The 27,855-nt window shown below is 35.6% G+C and overlaps 2 protein-coding genes across 2 annotated transcripts; both read right to left on the reverse strand.

Moving 5' to 3' along the window:
• Positions 1–1,515: 1,515 nt before the first annotated feature.
• LOC114299339 (vacuolar protein sorting-associated protein 53 A) lies at positions 1,516–27,523 on the reverse strand. Its single transcript, XM_082897732.1, has 24 exons — positions 26,858–27,523; positions 25,052–25,146; positions 22,949–23,005; positions 22,620–22,770; positions 19,961–20,031; positions 18,325–18,449; positions 17,311–17,471; positions 17,059–17,200; positions 15,618–15,681; positions 13,785–13,970; positions 13,633–13,671; positions 12,937–13,041; positions 12,786–12,845; positions 12,200–12,277; positions 6,125–6,232; positions 5,953–6,018; positions 5,045–5,122; positions 4,834–4,967; positions 4,656–4,749; positions 4,260–4,337; positions 3,250–3,312; positions 2,660–2,728; positions 2,483–2,578; positions 1,516–2,084 (listed from the first exon to the last, which is right to left on the reverse strand). The coding sequence occupies exons 1-24, from the start codon at positions 26,904–26,906 to the stop codon at positions 1,779–1,781; spliced, it is 2,475 nt and encodes an 824-aa protein (XP_082753858.1). The 5' UTR covers positions 26,907–27,523; the 3' UTR covers positions 1,516–1,778.
• LOC114277617 (GTP-binding nuclear protein Ran-B1) lies at positions 7,847–8,554 on the reverse strand. The gene is given in 1 exon segment (XM_082897733.1): positions 7,847–8,554. A coding segment is annotated over 1 exon segment (612 nt). The 5' UTR covers positions 8,474–8,554; the 3' UTR covers positions 7,847–7,861.
• Positions 27,524–27,855: the final 332 nt, after the last annotated feature.

Consider the following 27,855-nt stretch of genomic DNA (forward strand, 5'->3'; position numbering starts at 1 on the left):
CCCAAGACCAAACCAAATGGCCATCGCAACCTCAAACTTGCTCTACTATGGAAAAAGAAGAAATTGACGCGGCATTCAAAATCACCATGCCAAAGGTTAAAACACGGAAGAATATGAGAATCAATCACATATTCATGTTCGAGTGATTGGTTTTTGACAAGAAGGTTTTGAGGTGTGGGTGGTGTGTGGGGGTAATGTCTTCTTTTATTTATTTATTTTTGATAAATAAAATGGAAGCAAATATGTACCAACTATAAAAATACATAACCAATAACATTATTCAAAAAGTCAGAGAAAACAAATAAATTCGGGGTAGGGTTGCCTCCAAGCACGATCGTGAACCTCTCTCTCGATCAATATGCATCTCTTTGAGTCTTTCTATTTTTCTTTCTCATTATTATTATTATTATTATGTACATCAATCAAAACTACGTGGTTTTCAGAGAAATTCAATCAAGATGATCTGAACACAGTCCAACAGGGGCAGATGATCTGAACACTTTCCATTATCTTCCAACTACATTTTTCATAATATAGCGGTGGAAATCCTAAAGTGGTGAAAATTATAAGCCGTATTGCATTGCAGCTATTCAATTAATGAACTAAAGTAAATGTTAATAAGTATTTCTTATGCATTGTTTAATGTTAAAATCAATGTAGAAATGTTTCGGAAATGATAAAAAAGTACATTGTCTGCGTTAGGATTTATAAGAACATTGTGATTTAAACTTCTAAAGGTTTGCAACGTGAAAGACCAAACATATATTTGGAAAAAGCGTGTAGCTCGAATTGAAGGAAACTTGAATGGCCTGAATGGGTGTTAGCCGATCGTCCGCCCGGATGACCGGCCGGACGTCCGCCCAGACGACCAAGTGAAAGGTTGTCTACCGCGGTTGTCACTTTCGTCGACCGCAGCAGTCAACCTCCTCGCCGAACGATTAGTCGAACATCTGTCCGAACGACCGATAAGATGAATTTCGAGCCATTCAAGCCAACCTCATATTCAGGTTAGCAAGCATTACTCATATTTATATACATATAATCACAATAATTCAAAATGTAAAAACGGGTAGATTGGGGTACACTAAATGAATTTTCATAGCATGTGGGACTAGCTACACTAAATGGATTTTCACAACATTTGGGACTTGTTAGCAAATTTTTAAAAGAAGTCAGTGAATTTGTGAGCTTGCAGATTTATGGCACGGTGAATTAAAAATAATGATAAGAATACTAAATTTTCTACCAAACAAATGTCTCAAATGGGAATAGAATCCGCAATTTTGTAGACCCCACACATCCATACGAGACATTTGGTCATTTATTTGATAAAAAATTTAAAACCTATAACATTTTACGGACAGCACACTGTGCACTAAGTGCAAAAAGATAGTGCAAGCTTTATTATGCCAAAAGTTCAATGAGCTCCTGAAATTCTATCCTTAGCTCAACGAAGCCCCTCAATTAATAGATGCTAGTTATATGCAACAAACATACATTATGGAGCAATTTAACTTGCGAAAGAGGGATGTTATTCCTATGTTGAATTTTTAATTTACGGATATCCCTCTCCTTGCATATATGCATACACATAGATAGATACAATGTCAAATCTATACGTGAAGTTGGAAAATCTTTGCTCTTTCCCTTCTTTTTCCTCCCCTTCTTTGAATTACTCAAAATGCTCGGCAAAATGTTCGGACAATTTACACATTATTTGACACAAAAATTGTTACTTACTATATGAATTAAATCGGTAAAATATACAGAAGCATTCCTCATGCATTAAAGAGCTTCCTGAAAGGCCCATCCTTGCGGTCTTTTGCAGCTTCAGTTAGGGCAAGGAACCTCTTGAACCCGGTTGTAGCTGCACCTCTCCCAAGGGCGGCTGCTCTCGTTAGCACATCTTCTCTTGAAGCAATAACTCCAACTGAACCTGGAGTTGACATGGTAGGAGCCATAGGGGCAGTGGGTACAGACGGGACAACAACTGATTGGGCAACCATATGTGGTGGTTGATTAATCCCCGACCCACGTTTGTTAAAATCATCCAGAATACTTTGCTGGTCAGCTTTCTTCATGCCCTGCCCAAATCATTTCGTTTTCAAATCAATACAGGCACAAGAGCACAAGTTCTAGGACTTCAATTCAAACATGGGTCCATTTGGAGAGTGATGGATTTGAAATGCATAGATTTGACATCAATTATACAAGTAGAATAACTCAAATTTAGATTTGATAGTTTTACCTATGAATTTCAAGGTTGACATTGTTATCAAGTCAGTCTTACTCTCACAACATGTGAGTCTAAGACAAGGCTCATAAGAACAACTCCATTGAATCACGTCACTCAGCTGTGACTGATTTCAGGAGAGTTGTAGGGACATATTAGCCTTGACCATGATTAAGACCTCTGATAGGTGTTAGAAGGGGTAAAGGAAAAAAAAAATAAGAGTAACAAGGTAGTGATTTTGACTATGACCTTAAGCTCCAGTATCCGCTGAAACTCCAAAGGTGTTCCTTCAGGTAGCAGCGCACGATATGTATCAGCCACAGAGTCAACAGGGGATAGAATAACCTGTAGAACGAAGACAACTAGATATGTATGATGACTGCAACTTTCCAGAAGCAAAAATCCAAAACTAATTTCATTACTCGCCTTTAAGAGAGCTTCAGCTTTACTCATCTCACGGCTTACAAATTTTGAGTAGCTAGCAGCACCTGATGTCTGTTCAGACAAATAAGAAAAGTGGTAAACATTGCTGCAGACATATGCATACATAACCAGAAAGTGTGGAAAAGGTTGGGAATGTATAAAACAACCCTAAAAGCCTCGGAAGGATTTTTTTGAAACCTTTTACAACTAAAAAAAAAATACAAACAAACAAAAAGAAACTAAATTCAAATAAAGAACCATTCAGCAGAGTTAATGGTGAATCAACCAACTCGGTTGAATTCATCTATTCACCTATAGATTCATTGGTTCACCCACATATTCAGTCCTTTTAATCGCCCAACAAATTTGAATCAGTTAGGGCTTGAATAGACTTGATGTATGACTTGAATCACAAATTGCAGGATTTTGACAACTATGGACCAAATATAGTAGAGGAAAATGTACATGGTGCCAATACCAGATGTATAAAATTCTGTGTCTACTCATGATGTTCAGAGTGATAAATCCAGAGAACGGCCAATAAAAACTACACTATATGAACATTAATCACATTTACAGATGTGTTCTCTGACCTGTCTTCCAAGGGAGGGAATATCTAGAAGAATTGTCTTTATAGCTTGAGTGTCCAACAGCATCTGCAATAATATCATTCAATGAATTTACATTAAAAAAAAATGTAACATAATCAACAAAAATTATTTCCTGGAAGGGCTTATACAACTAAAGTCATATAATTTACATTAAGATGTAGAATGACTGATCATTTGACCAAAAGAATTCTTTAACTGCTATATGGAAGGTGTGAGGTAGAAACAAATAAATCTTAAACTTTTGGGCATAATGCATCTATATTACAATTTTGAGTATAATTCATTTCTACATCACAATATTTTAAAAGAAAATTCCACCTGATTGAAAATGAAGTTTTCATAATGTATTTAGCTAAATTTCAAAAGAATGCCATATTAAAAGTATAAAGGAAATTCAGATTCATTTACTAGTTGACAAAGTATTTTTCAGAATTCAGATACACAGGTGTAAAGAAATTGTCTTCTTCTAAACCATAGGCAAGTTGCATGAAATTCCTCCAAATATTCATTTAAGCAACTCATAAAAAACAATAGAGTCTCTCTGTATTCTTAACAAACAAATTTAAATGAATAAAATATTAGTGTAACAATCAATAAATATTAAATAACTATTTTTTGTTTCAATTAAGCAACTCATAAAAAACAATACGGTTTCTCTTTATTCTTAACAAACAAATTTAAATGAATAAAATATTAGTGTAACAATCAATAAATATTAAACAACTATTTTTGTTACTGCATGAGCCACATATTTTAGAAATCGGTCCTGCCATTTCCATTAGTTCCTTACAGGCCGAAGCATGGTTGGCAGATGGTAAACCCCATCGAATTTCAAGGGTGTGCCTTGGGATGTATCCCTCTGGCTTTCTATTGATCCAAGCATTCATGCCTTAACCCATATGCCTTTCAGCATACAGTACATACACTAGTGATTATTAGTGGATGGCAAACACAATATATTGGAACAAAAGAAACTTGAAGACAATCATTACTTGTTGGGCTCCTGTTTCTGATATGTGCTTGCACTTGAAAATATTGGCATAGAAGCGTGGACCAAGAGATGATGCAAGCTGCATAAAAAAATAAGATATGAGCAAATTGACCTAGTGAATAACTTCAAAAAATGATTTACTATGAAATTATGTATGATTGTTATAACACAGAACTTTGGATGTGATTTTGTTAGCAGAGGAAAATGAAATTAATTAATGAAAGGGCGAAGGATGATACAACAAAGAAAGTTAAGTTGCCAAAATGGAGCATAAAAGATAATAAAATAAACAACTACACATGCATATTCCCAAACATTAGAAAACCTTAAAGCACTATCCATCAACCTTACAAGGCTAATATCTATAATGAAAGCCATAATGTAATTTTACGATCACCTTATCTAAGAAGAACTGGAAGTAGATGGGAGAAAGAAGACTTCCAAGGACAGGAATACTACTAGTAAGGATCATATTTATGCTGTTGATATACCTGTAAAAAAATGCACGAATTTCGTGGTAAGATGCCCCAGGCACTAATACTTAACGTTCAAAACATTTAAATATTGCATCTTACTCTGATTGATCGCCAACACTTTCAAGTGTACCCCATGGAATCCGTGTCATTGCAACCATTTCAGCATCGAATTTCGTCTCCAGACCATGCACTAATGTTACCAATGCTTTTGTGATTACAGCTGAAAATTCATTCTGCACAGACACACGGTTCCTATTAAACAAACAGCAATATTACTATGAAGGAATTTTGCAATGGAACAGTGATTCACCTGCACTTCAGACATATCCACTCCATCCGCTAATTGAGGCTTGATTATACTGGACACGTTTTCAGCCAATTCACCGGACTGTCAAAATTCAAAAGAAATAAAAACAAAAAATAGAATTACAAAAGCGCCATTGATCCACAGTTGTTTCACTTGCCATAACCTGATTTAGAGCTAATGATATACAATATCATTACAAAGTATAATTCCAAGACTCTAAAGGGTTTGAAAAGCCTAGTCCACACTTCTCTTTAAAACCCAGGTATTAAGGAGAGGAAAATTGGAGCTTTATAATCAGCACAGATGGGGCAACTCCAAGTGATATGAGATACATTCCAACACACCCTCCTGGACCACAACATACAGTAGCTGGACAAACGGTACATCAATCACAGGCCTAACCAAGCTCTGATACCAAATTGAAAAAGCCCAGCCCACACTTCTCCTTAGAACCCAGGTATTAAAAAGAGGGAAACTGAAACCTTATAACTAGCACAGGGCAATTCCAAGCGATATGGGACACATTCCAACAAAACACATGTTCATATTATAAAATACGGGTACAGGTTCTCTCAAATTGGGATTATAACTGAACTGAACATAATAGCAATCAAAGGTCCAGATTGAAGCACACACTCCAAATCCTCTCAATATGACATTACTTTCACATAATGGAGACAACATCTCCCTCTCTCACACACATACCGAAAACTGTCCCTTTTAAACCATTCAAAAATGATTTTTCTTGGCCCTCATATTGTTTCAAAAGATGCCAATTTAGGATCTCTTTCCACTCTACTTAAATGTGAAAAGCACTGTTAGTTGTGAGACAACACAATTAGCTCATACAACCTAAAATGTCATGAATTAGAAAATGAGAAAAGTTTATACAATTCTGATATCTAACTGACCGTTTTATGGCAATATTCTGCTGTATTAATGATATAACAGATCACTCTTTCATCCCTATCAGATGTCTGCATGAAATAGTCAGATTGATAGCAACAATAAAATTAGTATTTTCTAAAATAATAAGCAATTGCTCACATCAGTCATCACAAAACTAAACAAGGCCATTGATACCTTTATTTGTCCATCCATGCCCGTGGCAGCTGCAACGATTCCGGTGCCTCCTTTAGGCAATCTTGCAAAAAGCTTTGTAGCATACGCTTTAAGAATTCTTTGAAATACCTAAAAGGGAGAATGAGCACAAAATCATAATCTGTATAGACAACCTATATATCGCATATGTTGGTGCATGAAATATTGTGGGTGTCCAAACTCTATCAGCATTAAGGTCATTTCAAAGTCACATTCAAAAATTAATAATAATAATAAAGAAATATTTCTAATGGGATGGAAGCATTTATTCACAAAACAATTTGATTATATTATACTACAACTTGAGAATGAGGCAAGTCCTCAAGTGTAAGATTTTGGCTACCGAATTTATGCCAATATTTCAAATTTCTTGAATTCCGGTGATTTAGGTGAAGTCTTTATGTGATAAAGTATCTTCAAATTCCTGGATTTCAAAATGTCATAAAATCTCAAAACAATCCTTGGTATAATAAAGATTATGATGTAACTTTTGAAATTTTGTGTCACCTGTCCTTGTCTATGGCTGTGCTTCTTAGCATCGAATTGAGATAAAGGCATAAGAGGGAGAAAGAGACATGGGTTAGAGGTAAATGGTGGTGATGGCGGCAGTTAGGGTTCTTCATATAGATAAATATACATTTATAGAGGGGGAAAGCCGTAGAGTTAATAGAGCAAACTGAGAGGAGGCAGCCAATCACAGATAGGATAGTACACACTCCCATGTTTTGATTTATATATATATATATATACAAGGCTGTATATACATATTGAGAGTTTTATGTGTATGATTGTATCATGTATTAGCAGGTGAACAAAGAAAAAGGAAGGTTCAGGAGTGTCATAGGGCAAGTTGTGTGAAGTGGGTGTCACTATAGATTCTCAGAGAGGATGAGGGATGTGCTGGTTGGTGCAATGGTTGTGTTATGAGTAGATGTGTGTGCATGATGAATGGGCATGAGGGTGCGTGCGAAGGACGTGTAATGTCCCCAGAGCTGCCACCCATGGGGTGGCTGTTCTAGCTGTGAAGAGGGATGATTGTGCAATAGTCGGTGGGAGTGAGGTTGTTATGGGCAGCAATAGTTTGTGTAGTGTGGTCACTGGGTGGCTGTGTTGTGCATGGTTGTAGTGTTGGTGTAGTGTGGTGTGTGCAGGTAGTGGTGAGTCATGTGAGTTGTCATGGACTCCTTGCTGCGTGGTGATGATCTAGTGGTGCAGAGAGGTGTAGGTGTAGGTGTACGTGTTGGTGCAGAGAGGTGTAGGTGCAGATGTACGTGTAGGCTGGGGGGGGGGGGGGGGGGGGGGGGGGGGGGGGGGCATGTTGTAAGAAGTTGGTTTGGGTTCTTTGCATGTGTCTCATACATATATAGTGCTCAACAGTTGTAAAGAATATGTTAAAACCTATCACCTACTTCACCCACTTAAACCTACTCCACTAAACCTAACCCACTACACCACTACCACCTCACCTACTCCACTAAACCTTACCCACTACACCACTACCACCTCCACTTCACCTACTCCTTACCTACTACACACTCACCCTCTTCTATATATAGGAATCATGAATCATTGTAATTAATATCAAAATATCAATCAATAATACATCAATTTTAACATGGTATCAGAGCAGGTTTAGAACCTAATATTTTTCGCTTCACCGGCGGGCGGCAACCTCGCCTTGGCCGCCCGCCGGACCTCAACCTAGTCCGTTAAAATTTTCTACACATACCTTGAAATTTCTTCGAGACCACCGCCGTCACACAGCGCCTCTCTGCCACCCCCGCCTTCCTTCATATGGTGGAAGTTTGCATCTCCTGCAAGTTTTCTGGCGAGGTACAGGAAAGGTTTCTCAACGTTGTAATTGCTCTTTGCTGAAATCTCATAGTATTGCAAGTTCTTTTTCCTATGGAAAGTAACTTGCTTTGCCTTCACTTACCTGTTCTTCACATCACCCTTGTTTCCGCAAAGCACAATTGGAATATTCTCCCACACCCTGCAGAGATCCCAGTGCCATGTGGGAACATTCTTGTAAGTCACTCGGGCAGTCACATCAAACATGATGATGGCACATTGTCCATGGATATAGTGGCCATCCCTAAGGCCACCGCATTTCTCCTGCCCTGCTGTGTCCCAGCAATAAAACCTAATTTTTCCACAGTTGGTGAAGAAATCCAGAGGATGAACTTCCACGCCAATGGTTGGCTCATATTTCTTCTCACATTCACCAGTAAGATGTCTCTTCACAAATGTCGTTTTCCCTGTTCCACCATCACCAACAATTACAAGCTTGAAACTGGGATAATCAACAGTCTGCTGATTTGGCAAAGCCATTGATGCCGTCTGAGACTTGGCCGAGTCGATGATAGAGAGAGAGAGAGAGAGTGGGTAGTATGATGAAAGGAGGAGACACAGCACATGGAGGGGACACAAACAGCAGAGGCGGTGAACAAAATAAAATAAAATAAAAACATATCAACACACACAACACTTGCTTTCTTTCTTTATTTATTTCTTTCTTTTCATTCCTTTATTTATTTATTTGTTTTGTTCATCCACCGCCCACATCCCTCACTTTCTTTAAACCCACTTTTATTTTATTATCTACTTCACATACCCACCATGCTCCCTTTCTTTTTATTTTTTATTATCCACCCACTCTTCCTTTATTTAAACATACAGCTTTGATTTTTTATTACCCACCCACTTTTCTTTTATTTTTTATTCTCCACCCACTCTTCCAAATCCATGTGCTGTTGCCTCACTCTTGATTCTCACTCTTTCTTTTGTCAGACTCCTCTCCCCCCACCATGTGCTGTTGCCAGCACCCATTCTAGAATATATATCTATTTAAAAAAAAAAAAATTGTTTTTTATCTCTTTTTTTTTTTCTTTTCTTTTTATTATTCAACAAAACAACATCATCAAAATAACACCACATACATTCTACAATCTTATCATTTCTTCATGCCGGGGATCAACCCCGATCAGCATTTTACACCAAAAAAAAAAAAAAAAAAAACGAAACAAAACAAAACACACCAAAACAACCACACATCAGAGGCGGGATTTTTCCTCTCTACTCTGCCGCCGGTCTCTTCTTCTTGCCTCCGTCCTGGCCGGCCCTTGACGGTGTTGCCTCCGTGCTTCCTAGACCACCAAGCAAGTTGCCTCCTCCCTGCTCCTCCACTACAGCATATGGTGGACCTCCAAATCGGAACATCATGGTGGTCTTCCGCTTCAGCTCCTTGTTTTCTGTCTTTAGCACACTTATCTCTGCTCGCGCATCCTTATACATGCATTGGAGCAGAGCCAGCTGGGAGTTTACCTGTTGCACCTCATTTGTCCTGCTCTGCAGCCGGTGCGACAAGTTTGTGACCGCAGTCATGATTTCCACACATGACTTCAGAGTATACTGATTGGCCTCAGTATCAGTTTGCACCGCCATTTTTTGCTCCACCGACCGCATCGGAAAGTTCAACGGAGCAAAACCAGAGGTGTTTGGTTGAGGTTCACTGGCCACCGCACCAGTTATTTCTCTTGTGGACTCGTTCAGTTCTGGAAAGAGCGTGAGCAGACCACGGGAAGAGGAGGCCATGTTCTGGGTAGCTGGACGGGAAGAAGAGGCCATGTTGCTAAGTGTTTCAGAGACGGGTTGGTTACAGAGTATTACAGAGTTTCTCTCTCAGCAAAGGAAGAGTTTTTTCAGAGGATTTTCAGAAGTTTTTTGTCTGCCTCAGCCTCAGCATCAACCTTGGTTAAATAGCTGAGGTAGCCACGCGTATCGCGCGCCACTTGACGCCAGACGACAAACGGGCGCGCCAGCCAAGGCACTTACGTGCCTCGCCATCATATCTGGCACGCCTTTTTATGAATTGGGCACGCCTTTTGATGGCACGCCTTTTTTGAAAGATTGGGCACACCTTTTGAGAGTGCGCCTTTTTATGGATCCGACAAGACTCTGTAAACTGTCCCGACATTGATTCTGGTTAGCTCCTTCATGGGTCCGACAAGACTCTGTAAACTGTCCCGACATTGATTCCGGTTAGTTTCTACAAGGGTCCAGCAAGACTCTGTAAACTATCACAACAACTGTCAGTACAGTGTCCTCTACAACGTTATGACACCCCCATACAGTGTCCTCTACAACGTTATGACACCACCATCCAGTGTCTTCACCAATGGTCTGACACGACCATACAGTGTCACCTATCCTCTTTTATTTTTATGTATTTTCTTGTTTTGTAACTCTCTCCAAACTCAAGTTGGCTAGTTCCTATCCCCCTTGAGTTTGCGGGGGGCTGTTAAAACCTATCACCTACTTCACCCACTTAAACCTACTCCACTAAACCTAACCCACTACACCACTACCACCTCACCTACTCCACTAAACCTAACCCACTACACCACTACCACCTCCACTTCACCTACTCCTTACCTACTACACACTCACCCTCTTCTATATATAGGAATCATGAATCATTGTAATTAATATCAAAATATCAATCAATAATACATCAATTTTAACAGAATACACCGAAGTCAGGCAGGGTGACCTTCAATTGAATCATCTTAAAAGAAAAGGCTCGGATGCCATCTGAAGAGGAATCTAAGTTTCTAAGTTGAATGTCGGATCCAATTGCCCAAGAATGCCCCTAAACATTATAGAATGGTTATCTTATTGATATACTACATTGTTATCGTGAACAATCATGATGATATCACTTGTTCTTTTATTGTTTTCTTACCTTGAGATGAATATTGATTTCCCTGTTTTGGAAACAAGTTGAAGATTGAGATTGCTTTTTTTTTTAGCCATGATACCAAATTTTAACTGAGAATTAATTTGTTACCACTAGTTTTGCAAACCAAACTGTATATCGTTTATATTTTCTGAATAATAGCTATTTTACAATTATACCTTGTTTTAGAACTACAGCATATTATACATGTTTTCCATTCACTGGCTTGTGAGCCCATTTCATTCTTTATTATTTTTAGGTAAGCAGCGAAAGCATTAGATGGGGCTTTATGTCATCTGTAGGGACCTATGTTATGTGACCTCTTAGAATTCATCCATTGCATATAGTTGCGATGTTATTTGCGCATGCTGAGACACTATACATTGTTTTATGATTATTGACCTTTGTGTTCCATAGGCTAACACTTCGTCATCCACAGTGGGTCATTGTCCCCAGGTTTGGGGTGTGACAGAAAACATACTAAATGTTCCCATTCCAGACTTCATTGTTCTCTTTAATCATATTTCTTATTGCATAAAAAGATATTAAAATAAAAATTCAGAAGACATTACAAATCTTTAGGCCTTTTCAATACTTCTAAATAGAATTCCAAGAAAACCACATTATTAGGCGATCAAAAGGATCTACTACGGGCTATAATATGATGCCAATGAAATGATGGGCAACACATCTGGCAAACCAGATTAAATGATTGCTAATGTTCAACTTCACAACAGCGAATATGAAAAAAGAAATAAAGAGATCATACTCTTTTTCTCATGCGCGTCAAAAATATATGAAATAAACTTCACGGATACAAACCGAGGACTTGTTATAACAAACCCCAATTTTCTAGGTCTAAAATAACTCAGGTCTTGCTTTAACAACCAATTGACCTAACATGACCAACTTCTAGAACATATTTAATTATCAGCTGAAGCTCTTCACACTAAAAAGACACATTACTTTCCTATAGAAGAATAAACTATTAATTCTGACAATAAGCCGGACAAGTCAACTAGCAATCTAAGGAAATTGGTTTGTAGGAAAGGCAAAAGTTAAGAATAAAATTTAGATAATCTTTTACTCTCTTTTAAAACAATCCATGAAACATTAAAGCAAATAATGTGCTAATATTTGGGAATGACAGCATTTCCTACTATTAGGCTTAGAAAGTCGGACTTACATTTGCTCTGAGCATGGATAAAAACTACCAAGTGTAGAACAACAATGTCAATCAATTATTCCACATTTATGTTAATCAAAATCAATGCAAACTAGTGATCATACCAACAACGACAACTTAAATGATGTTTTACCTTGAATAAATTCAACAATGTCTGGCTCTTTGTCAATGCACTGCATCGCTTCAAGCTTCTCCGGATAATCAGAAAGACCTTTACAAAACAACAAAGAATCAAGATAGTGCAATAGAAATATGAAATTAAAAAACAAGCAATCCGAATGCAGAGTGGGTGACCAAATGAATTTAGAAAGTTTAATTAGTATTATCTTGGCTCCTTTCCCCGTGACTATTACTACATTAACTTTTAAGTGGTTTGGCTACTATTATTCCTAAACCATTTCTATGTCTATGTTTTTAGGTATAGTAAATTACATACCCAGTATTGTTTTGTTCCTGTAAGCATGCTACACTAACTGTCCACCATCAACGAAACTATCACAAATTTATTTTTGGAAAAAGGAGTATATATTTCCACCATTGTCTGAAACTGTCACAAATTTGTGATGTTGGGTCCACAATTAAATACAAACCACAAGCAAATCTAAAGAAACCCAAAAGATATGCATACATACACATATTGTGCTGGATTGAACAACTATAATCATCTTCCTAGGACCCAGTCCTCTAAGAACTTCCTAAAAAAATCTCTGGTGGTTTACCTGCATGCTACTGGACAAAATATTTGTCTGATTTCCCTCTTCAATATCCCACGTTTCCTCCTGTTATAGAAATAAATATATATTATTACATCATGAAATATAAGCACATCGAAACAATAAAATGCTTTCATGAAGCATAATACAGTCGAACCTGAACAAGTTTCTCCACATTCTCCATAAGAGTCCTCTCTTCCAGTTCTACATATACCGTCAAGTGAGGTTCAAAGCAAGATGAAACAATTCCATGAAAATTGAACTGCCACATCAATAATGCAGACAGATAATTCTCAGCGGCAAGATTATTAGCTGAAAGTCTTAAAGCAGAACAAAACTAAAATTCTAAGTAAAAAGACTCAACACTAACTCACAAGTAAAAAACATAACAATGAAAACTGTAGCAAACATGTCTAAGGTTAGTCTCACCACAATCATATCTCACATTATTATTGATGTCCCTAGACATGTAACTATTAACTACAACTTGAAGGGAAAAAAAATCCATACATATTGCAGTGTTATCATCTGTTCATTAAACAGCAGAAATAATGAAGATTGATGATGTTTTTAGCTAAAGTGGTATGAGCAACCAAAGTAGCCTTAAGTGATGTAGATTTGGGATGAGAAACATCATCATGTTTCTTTAAGTAAATCTTTTTAGTAACACTGCTCAAAAGAGATGCAGCAGATCATACAGACGAGACAAATGAAGATGGTGAATATTCAATATTCAAGCATTTATGCTTAATGGGGCGTACTTCGAGATTTACATATGATCTACCAGCAAAGAATTGTTAATACCACCAACAAATATTTTATAAGAAGAATCCCCATGAAGATATGCACATACCCCAGCTCCTGGCACCAAATCCTTTTGTCTATCTTTCTCCTAATAACAAAGAAATAAAAAGACACGATAAGCAGCTGAATAGAAAATAAAATTGGCAACTAATTTTTTTTGTCAACATTTTTAACTAAGTCAAGTAATCAACTAATACATACTTCACTCTCACTTCCTTGATGTGCAGCAAGCTTTTTCTCATACTTCTTCCGAATATCTGATACAGTTTGACTGTTGTTGCCCCCTCTACCTGTTTCTTCATTGTCATTTCCTGTTTCTCTGCCATGAGTGCTATCGCCAAATTTCTCTGCTAACTCTTCCTCAAATTCTAGAGTTCGTTGCAGTGCCTACACATATTTACGAAAAATAGAAAACATCAGGAGAGAGTTCCTCACAGAAATGAAAATAATCAAGAAATAGAATGCAAGCATTTTATTTATGATAAACTCTCCACATATAAATATATATATATATATATATTATAAGTAAATGTAATGGATTATAAACAAATGCCAGAAGGGGTGCAACCATTTATACACTAAGCATACAAAAGGCTAACCAAAACCACCTACATATTACGAAATGTACAAATCCTCCAAAAAAATATACCAAAAAGTGAGTTAATCTAGATAACTAGAATCTTTCCCCTTTGAGCCAAAGTGAGTCAATCTTAGGGGGAAATGTGGTCACTTCATCCAGTCATCAAGGTCATCTGGGTTGAGAAAGCGCTTTGCCACCATGATCTACAACTTTTGGAGCGCCTCTATTATCAATATTCTCCAGATGAGAAATTTTTTCAGTTCGGGTGAAATGATGGGGTACAAAGAGGAATTGGATGAAGCAATAGGGTTTAATAATTAATTTTGATAATATTTTCTCTTTTGGGATTTGTTTTATTTTTGGCAACTTTAATTCGGGTTTCTTAGGACACATGTATGGCTTTGTGTGATAGGTTCGGAGAGTTAGACTGAATGAATTAGAGTTGCCCACGGGTCAAACGATTCAAGTTTACAAGAGAAACCTGGACTCAAACTGACTCTTTCGGGTTGGAGATTTCACTAATCCTCATCAACTGACATTCTGTTCGAAGCCGACCGTCTCTCTCATTTGGTCAACCAGCGGGTTGCAGACAGTTTCGAATGGTTGGTTATCCTTTTCCCCTTTTACTTAAAAACCTAGCATAGACATACATATAAGTATATATATACACACATACATACATCTGGGATAGAGAAGAGTTCCAAAAACCTATAAGAGAGATTTATTTGTGAAAGCTACCATAGTTATATCACTGCGAACTCCATCTCACAACGACTGCCACCGCGCCCTCTACCATCTTGCAGTGGTGGCCACTGCACCTTGCAACAACCTCATTCTTTGCTTGAGCCCAGTCGCCATGGATGCAATTTAGATCTAAATTAGATCTGAGATCTTTGTGCATGAGAGAGTGAAAGACTTTGAGATGTGCGGGATGAAGACAGTTGAGAAGACCTTTATGGTTTTGCAATTTACAGATTATGGTGAAGTGCTTTAGGGTTTCTAAGAGAGAGAAAGGGAGATGGTTAGTCAGTGATGAATGAGGCTGAGTGAGGAAGGTGAGGGAACCCGTGCGTGAGAAGACGAAGGTCTCAGGTTTGGTTGAGAGTTGTTTTGGGATTGTGATCCCCAATTTATTTCTTCTTCTTGTTCTTATGCTGCTACACCAACACCCCTCCACCTGGTTCAGCTTTTCAGCATGAAATCTCCCTTTAGTATTTTATGTCAAGAAACAAACATGCAATGCTTATTTCCTTTTGCAAAAATTTCAAAGTGGGATCAAATATACTAATGCTGTCAATCAAACACTAGATTTAGAAAGCAAACCAATACTTCTAAGTTAAGGCTCCATTGATGATACAACTAGAACAAATTATAACTTCAGTTTAATGAGAATAAGAAAAACTGACTAGTGTGCCTAGCAATTGGGAAAAAAATGTGACGAAAGTATAACCTACCAACAACAATGTCCCAACATCAGGCTTTTCTTTTAAATTATTAAGGATCTCCACAATTTGTGTCCTGGAAAAAAAGAAACACAGAAATGTCACTACTTGCAATGTTATTCTAGAGAAAATATATTGCTTATTTGTGCAGTATAATCAGATGAGGTTAAGTGGGGGGAAAATATATATATATATATTAACATCCTAACATGTAAATTATGCAGTGGAAATCTTTGTAACATTTACTCTGAACTATTATTAGATTTCATATTTTTTTCTTTTTTTATTAGTAAATGCATTAAAAGCATCAAGGGGATGCCTCCCATGTACAACTTGCAAAGCACCATCTTAGGGTCTCACACGACCCTACAAGTGTAACAAAAAAATAACAAAAAGACAAAAATCAAACCACCCACTATGTATTTACAAGAATGTACAAATCCCCCCAAAAATCTACAAAAGAATGCAAAGGAAAGGGAAGACCTTCCTAAATCCAAAATAACAAGGATGCCAACACCGTTCGTTTTGAGAAAATGTAAATAGAACTGAAGGATTTCGTATATCATGTTCTAACAAAAAAGGAAACAAAATAGCCTTATGTGCTCTTTTGCCAGCAATAGCAACAGCAGCAACATATTATTTAATATACTTAGGCTATGTTTGATTCACAAGACTAATAGTGAAGGTATTAATAATCCCATCAAATTAGTGTAGTATTCATTATCCAATTGAATTAGTAGGATAAATTATCCTCTTGTCCACTGTTTGATTTGCATTGGATAAGAAAACATATGAATGTAAGATTACAATTATATTTATCTTCTTTTCCAATCTTACCCTCTATCAATGTTTCTTCACAATCGTTACTTTATCAAAATTTCTTCATAAACGTGGTTTTGAAAAAAATTATAAATAAATAAATAAAAGCAAAATAAAAATACAAAAGCCATGTTTGGTTTTAATTTTTTTTAAATATAAATTAATTTGATAAAATAAATATCAAAAAATATTTTTAAATTTTTAAAAATTACTTTTAGCCTTCTAAAATATAAAATTATATAAAAATAATAAGTGTTTTAATTTTTACTCAAGGGTAAAAGAATTTTTTTATTTTATTTCCCAACTCAGGATATATAATCTCACCCCTACCCCATTACTAATAATCCTACAAATTTGTTGGATTAATTATCTATTGGATTAATAATTCTGAAACAAAATTTCCAAACAAACACAGGATTATTGGGTCCACGGATTAATAATCTCAATCTCATGCTCTAATCCAGTCAATCAAACATGCCCTTAAGGTTTTTGTGGGTTTGCAGTGTCAAAAACCTCATGTACATTTGGATAGTACCTCTGTTTTAAAATTGATCACTGTATCATGATCACATTATGAGTTCTTCCATAACACAGATGAATATTCAAACAAACAAAAGAGTAATAAATGGCAGACCTTGTCAACTTGCAGAACTGGATACACAGCAAATAAGGAACATGCCATGAAGGAGGAAAAATTTTCCAGATTTCTTCATTTGTTCTTAACCGACGCTTAATCCAACCATATCTCCTTTCAGTTTTATCCAACTTTGCTAGTTCTAATGAAATAGTTAACATGAAAACTTTCAAGATGATGGTCATCAAAAGAAAAATATATATGCGAGTGGTAAATGAACTAAATGAAAACAAAGTATAGAATTGGACAAACCAGCTCCTTCAAAGATCTGTTGATATGAAGTAAGCTCCCTGCTGCAAAAAATTTGAACCAACTCTTCCCTTACAGATGGCTCCAAGGCATCAACAACTAAGCAAGCATCTGCTAACTGCTGCAGTAGATTACTTTCTTCAGACTCTTTCCCCGTACCTAAGCTGGGATAGATAGATAAATGGAAAACGGTAGAACTAAGGAGGCAAATTCAATAACAATAAGTCAATTAGGCAGATATTCCTCCATTTCAAATCCATGAAATTCAATTAAGAGACGCATCAGAAAACATAAGCAAGGATAAGTTTCCTTTCAAAATCAGTGAAGAAACCAGGGTTTAGAAATTACAGAAAATAAAAGAAAAAATGTTTTCATAACACTAAGCTTTACTCCTTCCTTTACAGGCCAAAACCAAAGAGACTTATTTTTTAATTGCATAACTCTGAATCCTAAAATCCTCTTTCCACCAATTTTGTTCCAAGACTTTTGCACCCTTCTTATAGTGACATCCTTCACAGAGCTAAACATCATAACAGGAATCATAAAAACAAGTTAAGTCTTCAGATAAAGTCACATCACGTAGACGTGCATAAAACAGAATCAATGTGACAAATTCAAAACATAAATTCAAGATTAAAAATTAATAACAACATATCATTAGCATTATCATGGAGTACCTAATTAACTGCTTTAGAAAAATAGAGTGCATAGAACTTCACAGTTAAGCAGGCCTTTTCTTTTTATTCAAACTTCAGAAATGGGTTTATAAAACAAGTTTCCTGAAAACATTAAAAAAAATTTAGATCATTTTACTATTTTGATGGGAAAACAGAGAACAAAGAACAAAAAGCATCATTTTAATGTTAAACAGAAATAAGAAAACATTCCCTCATCAACTGATTTAACGAAAATAATTTCCTAAAACAAGGAACCAAACAGATATTCAACCTTCTTTCCATTTTGTCCCCAAGAAAATAAAAATGTTCTCAGGTATTGTGCCAAACAGGTTTGACATACCTTGAAAAATCAGAGAAAACATGAGACTTCAGAATTTGTTTTATGTTCTTAAATTTCTCCCTGAGCTCAGTGACCTTGGGAATATCTTTATAGGCTTCAAAATGACTACATAACTGGTTTACAGCCTGAAATCCATTATCATTCTTAATAAGTGAACATGATGTACCTTCAAATGACGAACGACAGAATATAACTCAAAATACACCTAAATGATAGGTGAACTAAAAAATAGTTAGGTAATGGAAATTAACCACTCATTTTAAATCTAATGTGCTTAGTGCAAATGTGGAAAATTTTCAATTGTCAATTAGGTCTAAGCACCATGCAGAATATGCCACACCACAAATAAATGAATTTGTTTTGTAAAATCTCACTATGATTTCTCTCTTTTTCGTTCTTGCCTTCTCTCTTTCTCGTATCCTCACCAGGATTCATTCCCTTTTTTCATCCCTCTCCATGTCAATTTGAAGTCGAGATTTTTCCAGCTAACCTAGCTGATTGATTTCCCTTCCCTTAGGCATGAATTTTTCTCATATCCTCACCAGTATTGCCCTTTTTTCAGATCAGTTTCTTTTTGTATAAGTCATTTAAAATTTACATAGGATTTAGCTATTTGTACAAGTTTCACCTCCTCTGAAGTGTTTTTCTTAAAAACAATTTCCTTACAAAAAAATATATTTATGTTTTATAATATCAAAATATTAAGAAACCATTTTTCACATCTTATATATTAGAAAAGAAGTGTGAACGGGAAAGTCATAAAATCAATTTTAAAAAAAAAAACATTCCCAGACAATTTAAAAGTTTTAGATCTTACAATTTCCATAACTAAAAAGCCCAAAGGAAATGAACATTGTTTTGAGATTAATCATTGATGCCCAAGTCATTTCTTTCGAACTTGTGCCAAGATCCATATGTTTTCATGTGTAAAGGATAAACAAGTGTGTCCCTTAAAAGTCTGGTTATGGAAACATTAAAAAGTAACAGGACACGTTTGGACACATGTCAAACTCTTGTCAGGATGTGTTTGACGAGTGTCAATATCCTACATGAACACGGCCCTCTCTTATAAAGTGTGTACATTTCTTAGGTTAATGACCAAAAGTACCTAAGTAATTATAAAAAATAATAATAAATAAATAAATAAGAATTGGGTTCAATGACTTGACTAAACACTACTAAGAAGGTGTCATTGTGTCCATATCAAACATGTGTTGGACACCGACACTCATTGGAATCTCCTAACACCTGTTCAACACTCGTCCAAACGTGTCCTATTATTTTTAAGTTTTTGTACAACTAGACACGATGGTAACCCTTGGGGAACACAAGTGTCCATCATTTAAACATACATAAAATAACTTCGGATGCACGTGGCCATTTTCCATTGAAAATTGTTATGTCTGATAAGATATCAATTGGACCAAATTGAAAAGTAGAAAAATTAAAGGGCAATTGCATCACACAAACTATAGGGACCAAATTGACAAAAAAGCACGCACACTATGCAGCATTAAAAGTAATGCCAAATTCATAGCACACAAACTATAAACAAAAAAAATGTAAGTGACAAATCAGTAGAAAATCCTTGAACTATTGTGGCGAAAATATGAACAATACACTCAAGAGATGGTACCTCTAGCTGTGCAGCTGCCTCCTTATATTGCCGTTTTGAAGCCATCAGTTGAAGTTGTTCCACAGCAGAAACTGCCATAATACAAATAACGGATGCAGTAAAAATTTACAAACAGAGATATGTGAACTGGCCATTTCAGATATGTTCAAGGAACCAGTACCAAGCTGATTGTAGATCATTATAATGTCATAATATATTTCAATAACAGTTAAGGCACACATAAATTTCCAATCCCAAAATGGAGATTGTAACCTAGGGGAGGAGAAGTCGTGCATGTCACAAGACTTGAACCCTTGACCTTCCAATGAGGTGCGAGGGTTCTGGCCAACTAGGCTAAATTATTATTATTATCTTAATGTTGATCATGATTTTTTTTTAAATAAAAAATTGTAATTAATAAGCGCCCCCTCTAACTTAATTTCCTGGCTCCGCCACTGTTTCCAGTCAAGGCAAAACTTCCTTTGTTGCCTCTAATGATATGATTGTGAAATGGTGCATCCACAATTTGAATGATCTTTATTAACATAGAAAAAAATGATGCAAGACGCATTTTATGTAGAGTGAGACTGAGTCATGCGTTTTCAAAGGACCAAGTACGGTTATCTAGTCAGTGCTTGGATCTCTATCCAGCCACATATTGAGCACATAATTTAGGCATATAGCAATAATATCATATATTATCAGATGAAAAAAACGCAATATATTATCAAAATATGTCGATAAAATTTATTAATAAAAATTCTTTGTTGCCAACCAAAAAATATATTGACATATAGCAATGCCAATTTTCCAATCCATACCTTACACATTTCTTTTTTTGTATAGAAATGAATTCTAGATGCAGAGCATAGAAAAACAATAAAGGTATGGCATTTCACCTTGAGCACAACTTGGGTAATTGCGTAATCATGTTTAGGTTCAACCCTTTTAAGTCTTAAATTTGTGGTTTTCATGAGCAACATCCTGCTAGACAATTGTCTTTATATTTTATTAGGTTTTTAATAGTTAAGGCTATTTCATTAATTTTTGAATTGGCAGATATGGGTCGTAGTTTTCATCCATGTGTTCTAATATTGCTAAGTTTATGTTTCTAGGTATTATATGTGGGTTTTATTAGGTCAATGATAACATTAATTAGTTAAAATTTTAGTTGAGGCAAAGATGGCTCTTTATACATTAGTGGCAAAAAAGGAATACAAAAAGGAAAAATTCAGTCATCCCCAACACTAAAGCGTTGGTTGAGCAACTCTCAAGACTTCTAGAGCTCAAGCCCCTGTCGAGCATTACTCAAGCACAACTTGCAGTAATTTGTGCGCTCAAGCGCCTATAGAGCAGGCCTCGTTGGAAAACCAAAGCTCTTGCCAAGCGCCCGTTGAGCGAACCTAGCAAGAGTTTCAGAGCTCAAGCACCTATCGAGTGGACCTTCCAAGAGTGTCAAAACTCAAGTGCTTGGCAAGCCTTGGTTAGGTAGGAGCCAAAAACTTCTAAAAACTCAATATTTTTTTCCCTTGAAAACTCAAATTTCAAAGTCCTATGATGGGTTGGTGCCTAAATATAAGTGTGGAGTGTTGTGCAAGGGCTCATACGAACATATACTGAGGGTAACAGAACCACAAACCTGCATCAACATCCTAGAAGGTTGATCACATTTCGACACACTCTTTCAATTAAAAAGATACGAAGTCCAAAATCCCCAGATTACAGATTCCAAAAGTTTTGTTCAACAGAAATAGCCAACCTAACTAAACCTATCCTAACAATAGCAATTCCAGAAGCTAGCCTACATCAAACAATGGGAGAGGAGAGGGGAGGGAGCAATTAACACAACTATCAGGTTTGTGGCGTACAACACAAATGTTTGACAAACGTAATTTAATACTTACGCAAAGTTCATCTTGTTTTGTCATGGAACCACTAATTTGTTAGTTTCCAGTTTTTGAAACAAAACTTCTCAGATAAACGAATGCTCATCACGCATTATTATAAATAATGATTAACACATGAACTTATAGTTAAAAATAAAGAATGAAGAAAATGACAATATTGATCACCTACAACACGATAACCTGTTCATCAACAATTAAGCAACCGCTTTACCGCATATGACAAGTTGTCAATCCAAAGAATCTTAAGGGGTTGGGAAACATGAAATAAAATTAATGTAAAATTCAACATTGCATGGAATCAGTTATGTCTTTTTATTTGATCCTATATACCAATGACAGAACAACTACCTTTAAACCAGTTTCGAATTTTGAATCTGACAAGCTTGATTACAGTGAAAGTGCGGGAAACCACTGAAACTGACATTGTGTATATATATATATATATTTTTTTTTTTTTTGTGCTTATAACTGAAAATGTAAATACGCAAAATTATTCGACTCCTTGTGTTCATTGTTCTTGAAACTGAGGGTTGGTTTGGGATGTTCTAAAAAAGTGCACTTTTTGACTTATTGGCTTATATGGGTTGGGTTTGGGTTGGGTTTGATGTGATGTGTTAGAGAGGTGATGTGATTTAAATAAGATGATGTGACTTAAATAGAATAGTGACTTTTTGACTTTTTGTATTTTTTAGTAGATGCCAAACTTGGCCTGAGTTGATAAAAGTCAAGGGTTCAACGTCAGATACAGAGAGAGAATACAGAAAAAAACCAACCTAGCATGGTAAGACGATGGAGAGCAGTGATTGTTGTTGTTATATGTTTTTTCGCAAAATCTAACTTCTTAATATCACGGCATATTTTCTGAACCATTGTTTCACTTTGCTCAGCTTTGCTTTTTATTTCACGGATCTTATACATGAGTTCCTGCTTAACAAGAAAATAAATAAATTAATAGAACCCATACACATATAAGAGATGCCACCAGCAGCATATACAAGTTAAAACTACAATGATAGTGACTTTTCAAGATAAAGTTTTGGCTTTGCAAAGAAGGTAGTTTTTCACAAAAAATGAAGTGCCAAATTAATTCTGATAAACAAACCTCCACAGCACACGTAGCTGCAGCAAGATCCTCCTTGGCTTTCGTTCCTGAATTACTCTGGAATTACAATGGTTTACAGTCAAAGAACTTGTATCAAAAATAAATTAATTAATTAAGGCCAAGTTTGGGAAGACTAAAAAAATGCACTTTTTGCCTTTTTGGACTAAAAAATTGAGGTTGAAAATATGGATGTTTGGGTTAACTTTTTGACTTTTTATTGAAAAATGTGTAATAAAAAATTGTAAAAATTGATTTGTAGGGAAAAATTTGAATTGGGAGTTGTGCAGCCGTAATTGTTGACTTTTGGTGAATAGTGTTAACTTTTTAGTTTTTTGAGTAACTTTTTGACTTTTTGGCTTTTTTGGATCTTCCCAAACTTGGCCTAATTAAAAATAATGAAAACAGAAAATAAATGCATGAAATGTGAAATAGACTACCAAGAGATCTTTGTTTTCATACTCTCCTATGCCTCAATGTACAAGATGAGAGACATAAACTATTACTACCTTCACAACAAAACCAATCAAAATCATTCAAGCAGTCTAAACACAAATATAGATTATTAATGCCATTTTGTGTTGCAATGTTGAAGATTTTTTTCACTCAAAATCAACCAATATGAGGATGACAATGGTAAAGCATGACTTAATTTATTTTTTGTATCTTCTCAGACCATTAACATCCATCCAACAATATTTGGCAAACAAGGGATGGTTGACAATTCTTTTACATTTTATCATCTGATAAATCTACAATTACCAGTAACAGCTTATAGGTGCATTAGCATTTGGTAAAGCCTGTAGACAATTGATCAATATGATAGCCAGGATGAACCCAAATGTTATCCAATCATTTCATCGCCATGCATAATCTAACCATCCTCAAAATTTGTTCCATACTTGGATGACGGAAAGGGTTAACGCCTTAGCTAGGCTTTTGGATTTAGTAGATTCTGTGGAACTTTGAAGACACATAAAGCATAGTTTTTCCATACATCCAGTGTAAGAATTTACACACGTTTGGCACTCTTTTAATAAATTTATGACTCATCGGAAAAAACATATATACATGCATTTGATTCTATTTTCCCGCAATCTCTTCAATTTCAAAAAATAAATAAATAAATATCCTCGTTAAGTCTGAAACAGCCACCAAATGGAATAAAATGTGACAAGGAACTTATTAAGGAGAGAGTGATCTGAGTGAGTCTCTTGTTAAGAAGAGAGTGGATTTACATTCAAAGTTTGAAGTAGCTTTTACATAAAAAATATTATGGGGTCAAAAGGCGAAAATAAAATGGTTAAAGGAGGGTGACAATAACCCCAAGTTGTTTCATTGGGTTGTAAATGGGAAAAATAAAAAGTTCATAAAAGATTGAAGATAGGGTTTGGAAGGGTTGTGGATAGAGAAGATCAACTAGTTAATGAGATTTTTTTTCCCTTTTATTCATCTTTGTATTCTTCTGTTGGGATTGATAGGCCAGGGATAAATGAATTAGAGTGGTTTCCAATTTATGCAAATAGATCAACATAAGAAGAGGAAGTCACAGTGTTTGAATGTTTGAGGAATAAGTCTATATAGCCAAAGTGGCAGGGTTATTGTGGTACCAATGCTTTCCTTATTTGTTTGATTCCTAAGAAGGATAGTTCCTTGTAGATTGGTGATTTTAGACCTATTAGTTTAGTTACTTCTCTTTACAAGATTTTGGAGATAGATGGAGGAAGTGGATTTGTGGTTGTTTTGTTTGCAGGGTTTTAACCATAAGCCGTTATGTATCATATTAGACGATATGTAATGGGATTTTGGACTTCTAGTATTGTTATTCACCTATATATCGGTCAATATTGTCCAATATCGACTAATATATGACCGTATCGCCAATAATGATACATATCCCAATAATGTTATTTAAAACCATGGTTGTTTGTCGCCAATAATGGAGGGTGATCCTCTATCCCCTTTTCTATTCGTTTTAGTGGTTAACATCTTGAGTATGACAATTGGCAGGGCTAGGGATAGGGGTTTAGCAGATGTTTTTGTGGTTGAGACAACTATTACATTGATACTTTAAGAAATAAAAATACAGTGTGCAGAGAGTATAACCTGTTGACGAACTGCTGCTAAAATTCCAGCATCTACGCGGCGAATCTCACTATGTATCTTTTGCATAAGTGGCTCCACACCAGACAAAGAGGCCTCTACATATTAACCATGTTTGATATTGTCAATTGTCAATTAAGTTAAAAGCACCAATCAAGAAGAAAGACATTCCCCAAAAAGATTATCATGAAGTTCAAGAATGCATATGCAAATCTGTAACAAGGAAAATGTTAGTAGCACCGATATCATTATCAGTTATAACTGACCCCCAAAATGTTCTTCAAAATTCACACTTACTTTCCATACCACCACTTCTCTTTATGCTTCATATTTTCAGCAATTCATTTAAAATTTTGTGAAACTCCAAATTATTTCCCATTTATTCATATATAATTACTAGAGTAAATGTTGTACTTGAAAAAACCTGGAATATCTTCCATCTTTAACTACGACATATATATATATATATATATATTATCCCATCTTACATGCTTTCTCTAAACCAAAAATATGCACATTACTAAGCCCCCATAAAAGTTCTCCTTGAAGCTTGAGGAAAATCACATTTTCAAAACCCTAGCCTCTCTTTCCTTAGAATAATTTTCAAACCCTATTCCAACCTATTTTCTATCTTTTTATCTCTTCAAGTATTTTATCCTCTGTGATTGTTTAATACTGTCCATACATTAGTTTTCTTTGTGTTTGTGTTCAAAGTACGAGACGAGTCATGCTATGAGAGATGGATCGTGTTGCTACCATAGTTTAGAACAAACGACTCGTGCTACTCGGGATGATTCGTGCTTGTACGTTGAATGCAACAACCCTCTTGATCAATATTTCAAACTTGTAATTGTGAAATATTTGATATTTCAAACCGGATTACAATTTATGGCCGATGTTAAATCTCATTTATGTAGTTAGTGGTGAATTCTTTACCCTAAGATTTTTCCCAAAAATCAATATCTCAAACTCTACGTTTAATTGTCAATTTAATTTCTCAATTTCATTTAATTCTTGTTTAGTCATAATATCCATCAATCTTTCTAATCAAAATTAATTTAGGAATTTAGCAATTAAATTCGTTTAATTTTACAATTGTCCTGTGGATCGATACCTGTACTTGCCATTATTCTAAAAAAATTTGGTATAATTTAGTGTTTATTTTTGGTGTGTGAAACGACCCACCAAATTTTGGCGCCGTTGCCAGGGAATCTAACTATAAATAAATAAAAATCATTCTCTAAATGAAACCAAAGGTGAAGCAATATGAAAACCAGTGACCATTAGCTATACATGGTCCTCCTGGATGCCCATCAAGAGGCCCTTCCACTATACCCTCCCCCTTCCCCAGCCAAAAAATAATAATTTTAAATTTAAAAAAAAAAAAAAAAAAAACATATGCATAGGACTTGGGAATCCGATACAAAGGTTTGAGTTCATTTTCTGAATTTTTTTAACTAAAAAATTAATTTGACAAAAATGAACACCAAAAAGATATAACAAGTTTTTAAAAACTATTTCTGCCCCCAAAAATATATAAAATCATGTGAAAATGATGAGTATTTTTATTTTTCATTTTCTATACCAAATTAGTCCTTTTTTTTTCTTTTTTTTTTAAGTTCAGAAAACTAGTTCTTAAAACCCAGCCAAATAGATGCGGAATTGGAAGGGGGCTCGCAAGGATCATCAACATTGATTGATGAAATAATCTGGGAAAACAATTTACAATGAAAAGCCACGAAATGTGAGGATCTATTCAGCATATACACATCGATATCATAGAGAGAGGGTAAATAGTATAGACATGACCTGTGGGGAACATCTGGTTGATGTAGTCCAAAGCACTCGATTTGTCCATTGCTCTTCAAACAAAACAAAATTCTGCAGTCTCTCTCTCTCGTTCCAAACTGAATCTAAAGACTCTGGTCTGAACCCTGGTAATAACAGGGTTGGCCCTGAGTTCTCTAGGTCAACTCCTAAAATGAGGCACTCTCTACATAATCACACACACAAATATATATATATATATATATATATATATATATAAAAGTAGATAAAATAGTAAATACCTACAATTTTCTTATTTGGTATTACCCACACAAAGTCTGCTTTCCTATATAATCACTAAAACTATATATTAAGACTTATTGAGAACATATTAAGTGCTGGAAATTTGTCTTACTGTATATAATAAGATAGTGGCATATATAGAATATGATAGTGGTGTTGGTTGTAGATAGTGGCATGTATATAATATGATAGTGGTAGATAGTGGTAATATATAATATGTAAGTGGCATATAATAGGTTATAATGATGTTTGTCATTTGGTCTTATAAGATAAGAAGTTTTGAATATAACAGAAATATATTCCTTCTTCCTCATATTTTCGGAGTTCTTCTTCCTCATATTTTCTAAGTTGGTATCAGAGCAACAAAAAACACAGCAGCCCTAAAACCGTCATAGCCATGTCGGAAGTCACGTCCGAAACCACTTCAACCCCTGCCGCTGCCATTCTGGTGAAATCGTCCAACTCTCACTCTATCCAAATCACCACCATCCGCCTAAATGGTGATAATTTTCTTCGCTGGTCACAATCTGTCCGGATGTATATCCGTGGGCAAGGAAAGATCAGTTACATCACTGGTGACAATAAGGCTCCTGCTGTTAATGACCCGCTGTTCGACAGTTGGGACGCTGAAAACTCCATGGTTATGACATGGTTGGTCAATTCCATGGAGGAGGATATAAGCTCTAATTACATGTGCTATACTACTGCACAAGAATAGTGGGATAATGTTAGTCAGA

The sequence above is a fragment of the Camellia sinensis genome, chromosome 12, assembly GCF_055761805.1.
Source record: "Camellia sinensis isolate YWXY chromosome 12, ASM5576180v1, whole genome shotgun sequence".
Lineage (NCBI taxonomy): Eukaryota > Viridiplantae > Streptophyta > Magnoliopsida > Ericales > Theaceae > Camellia > Camellia sinensis.

What these genes read in the sequence shown, in the direction of transcription:
- LOC114299339 (XM_082897732.1), bottom strand. Translation starts at nt 26,906, where the DNA reads ATGGACAAATCGAGTGCTTTGGACTACATCAACCAGATGTTCCCCACA. An exon ending in CCATCGTCTTACCATGCTAG is followed by an intron (nt 20,032 to 22,619) that starts GTTGGTTTTTTT and finishes GTATTATGGCAG; the next exon opens with TTTCTGCTGTGGAACAACTT. An exon ending in CAGTTCTGCAAGTTGACAAG is followed by an intron (nt 15,682 to 17,058) that starts GTCTGCCATTTA and finishes CTTTTTTTCCAG; the next exon opens with GACACAAATTGTGGAGATCC.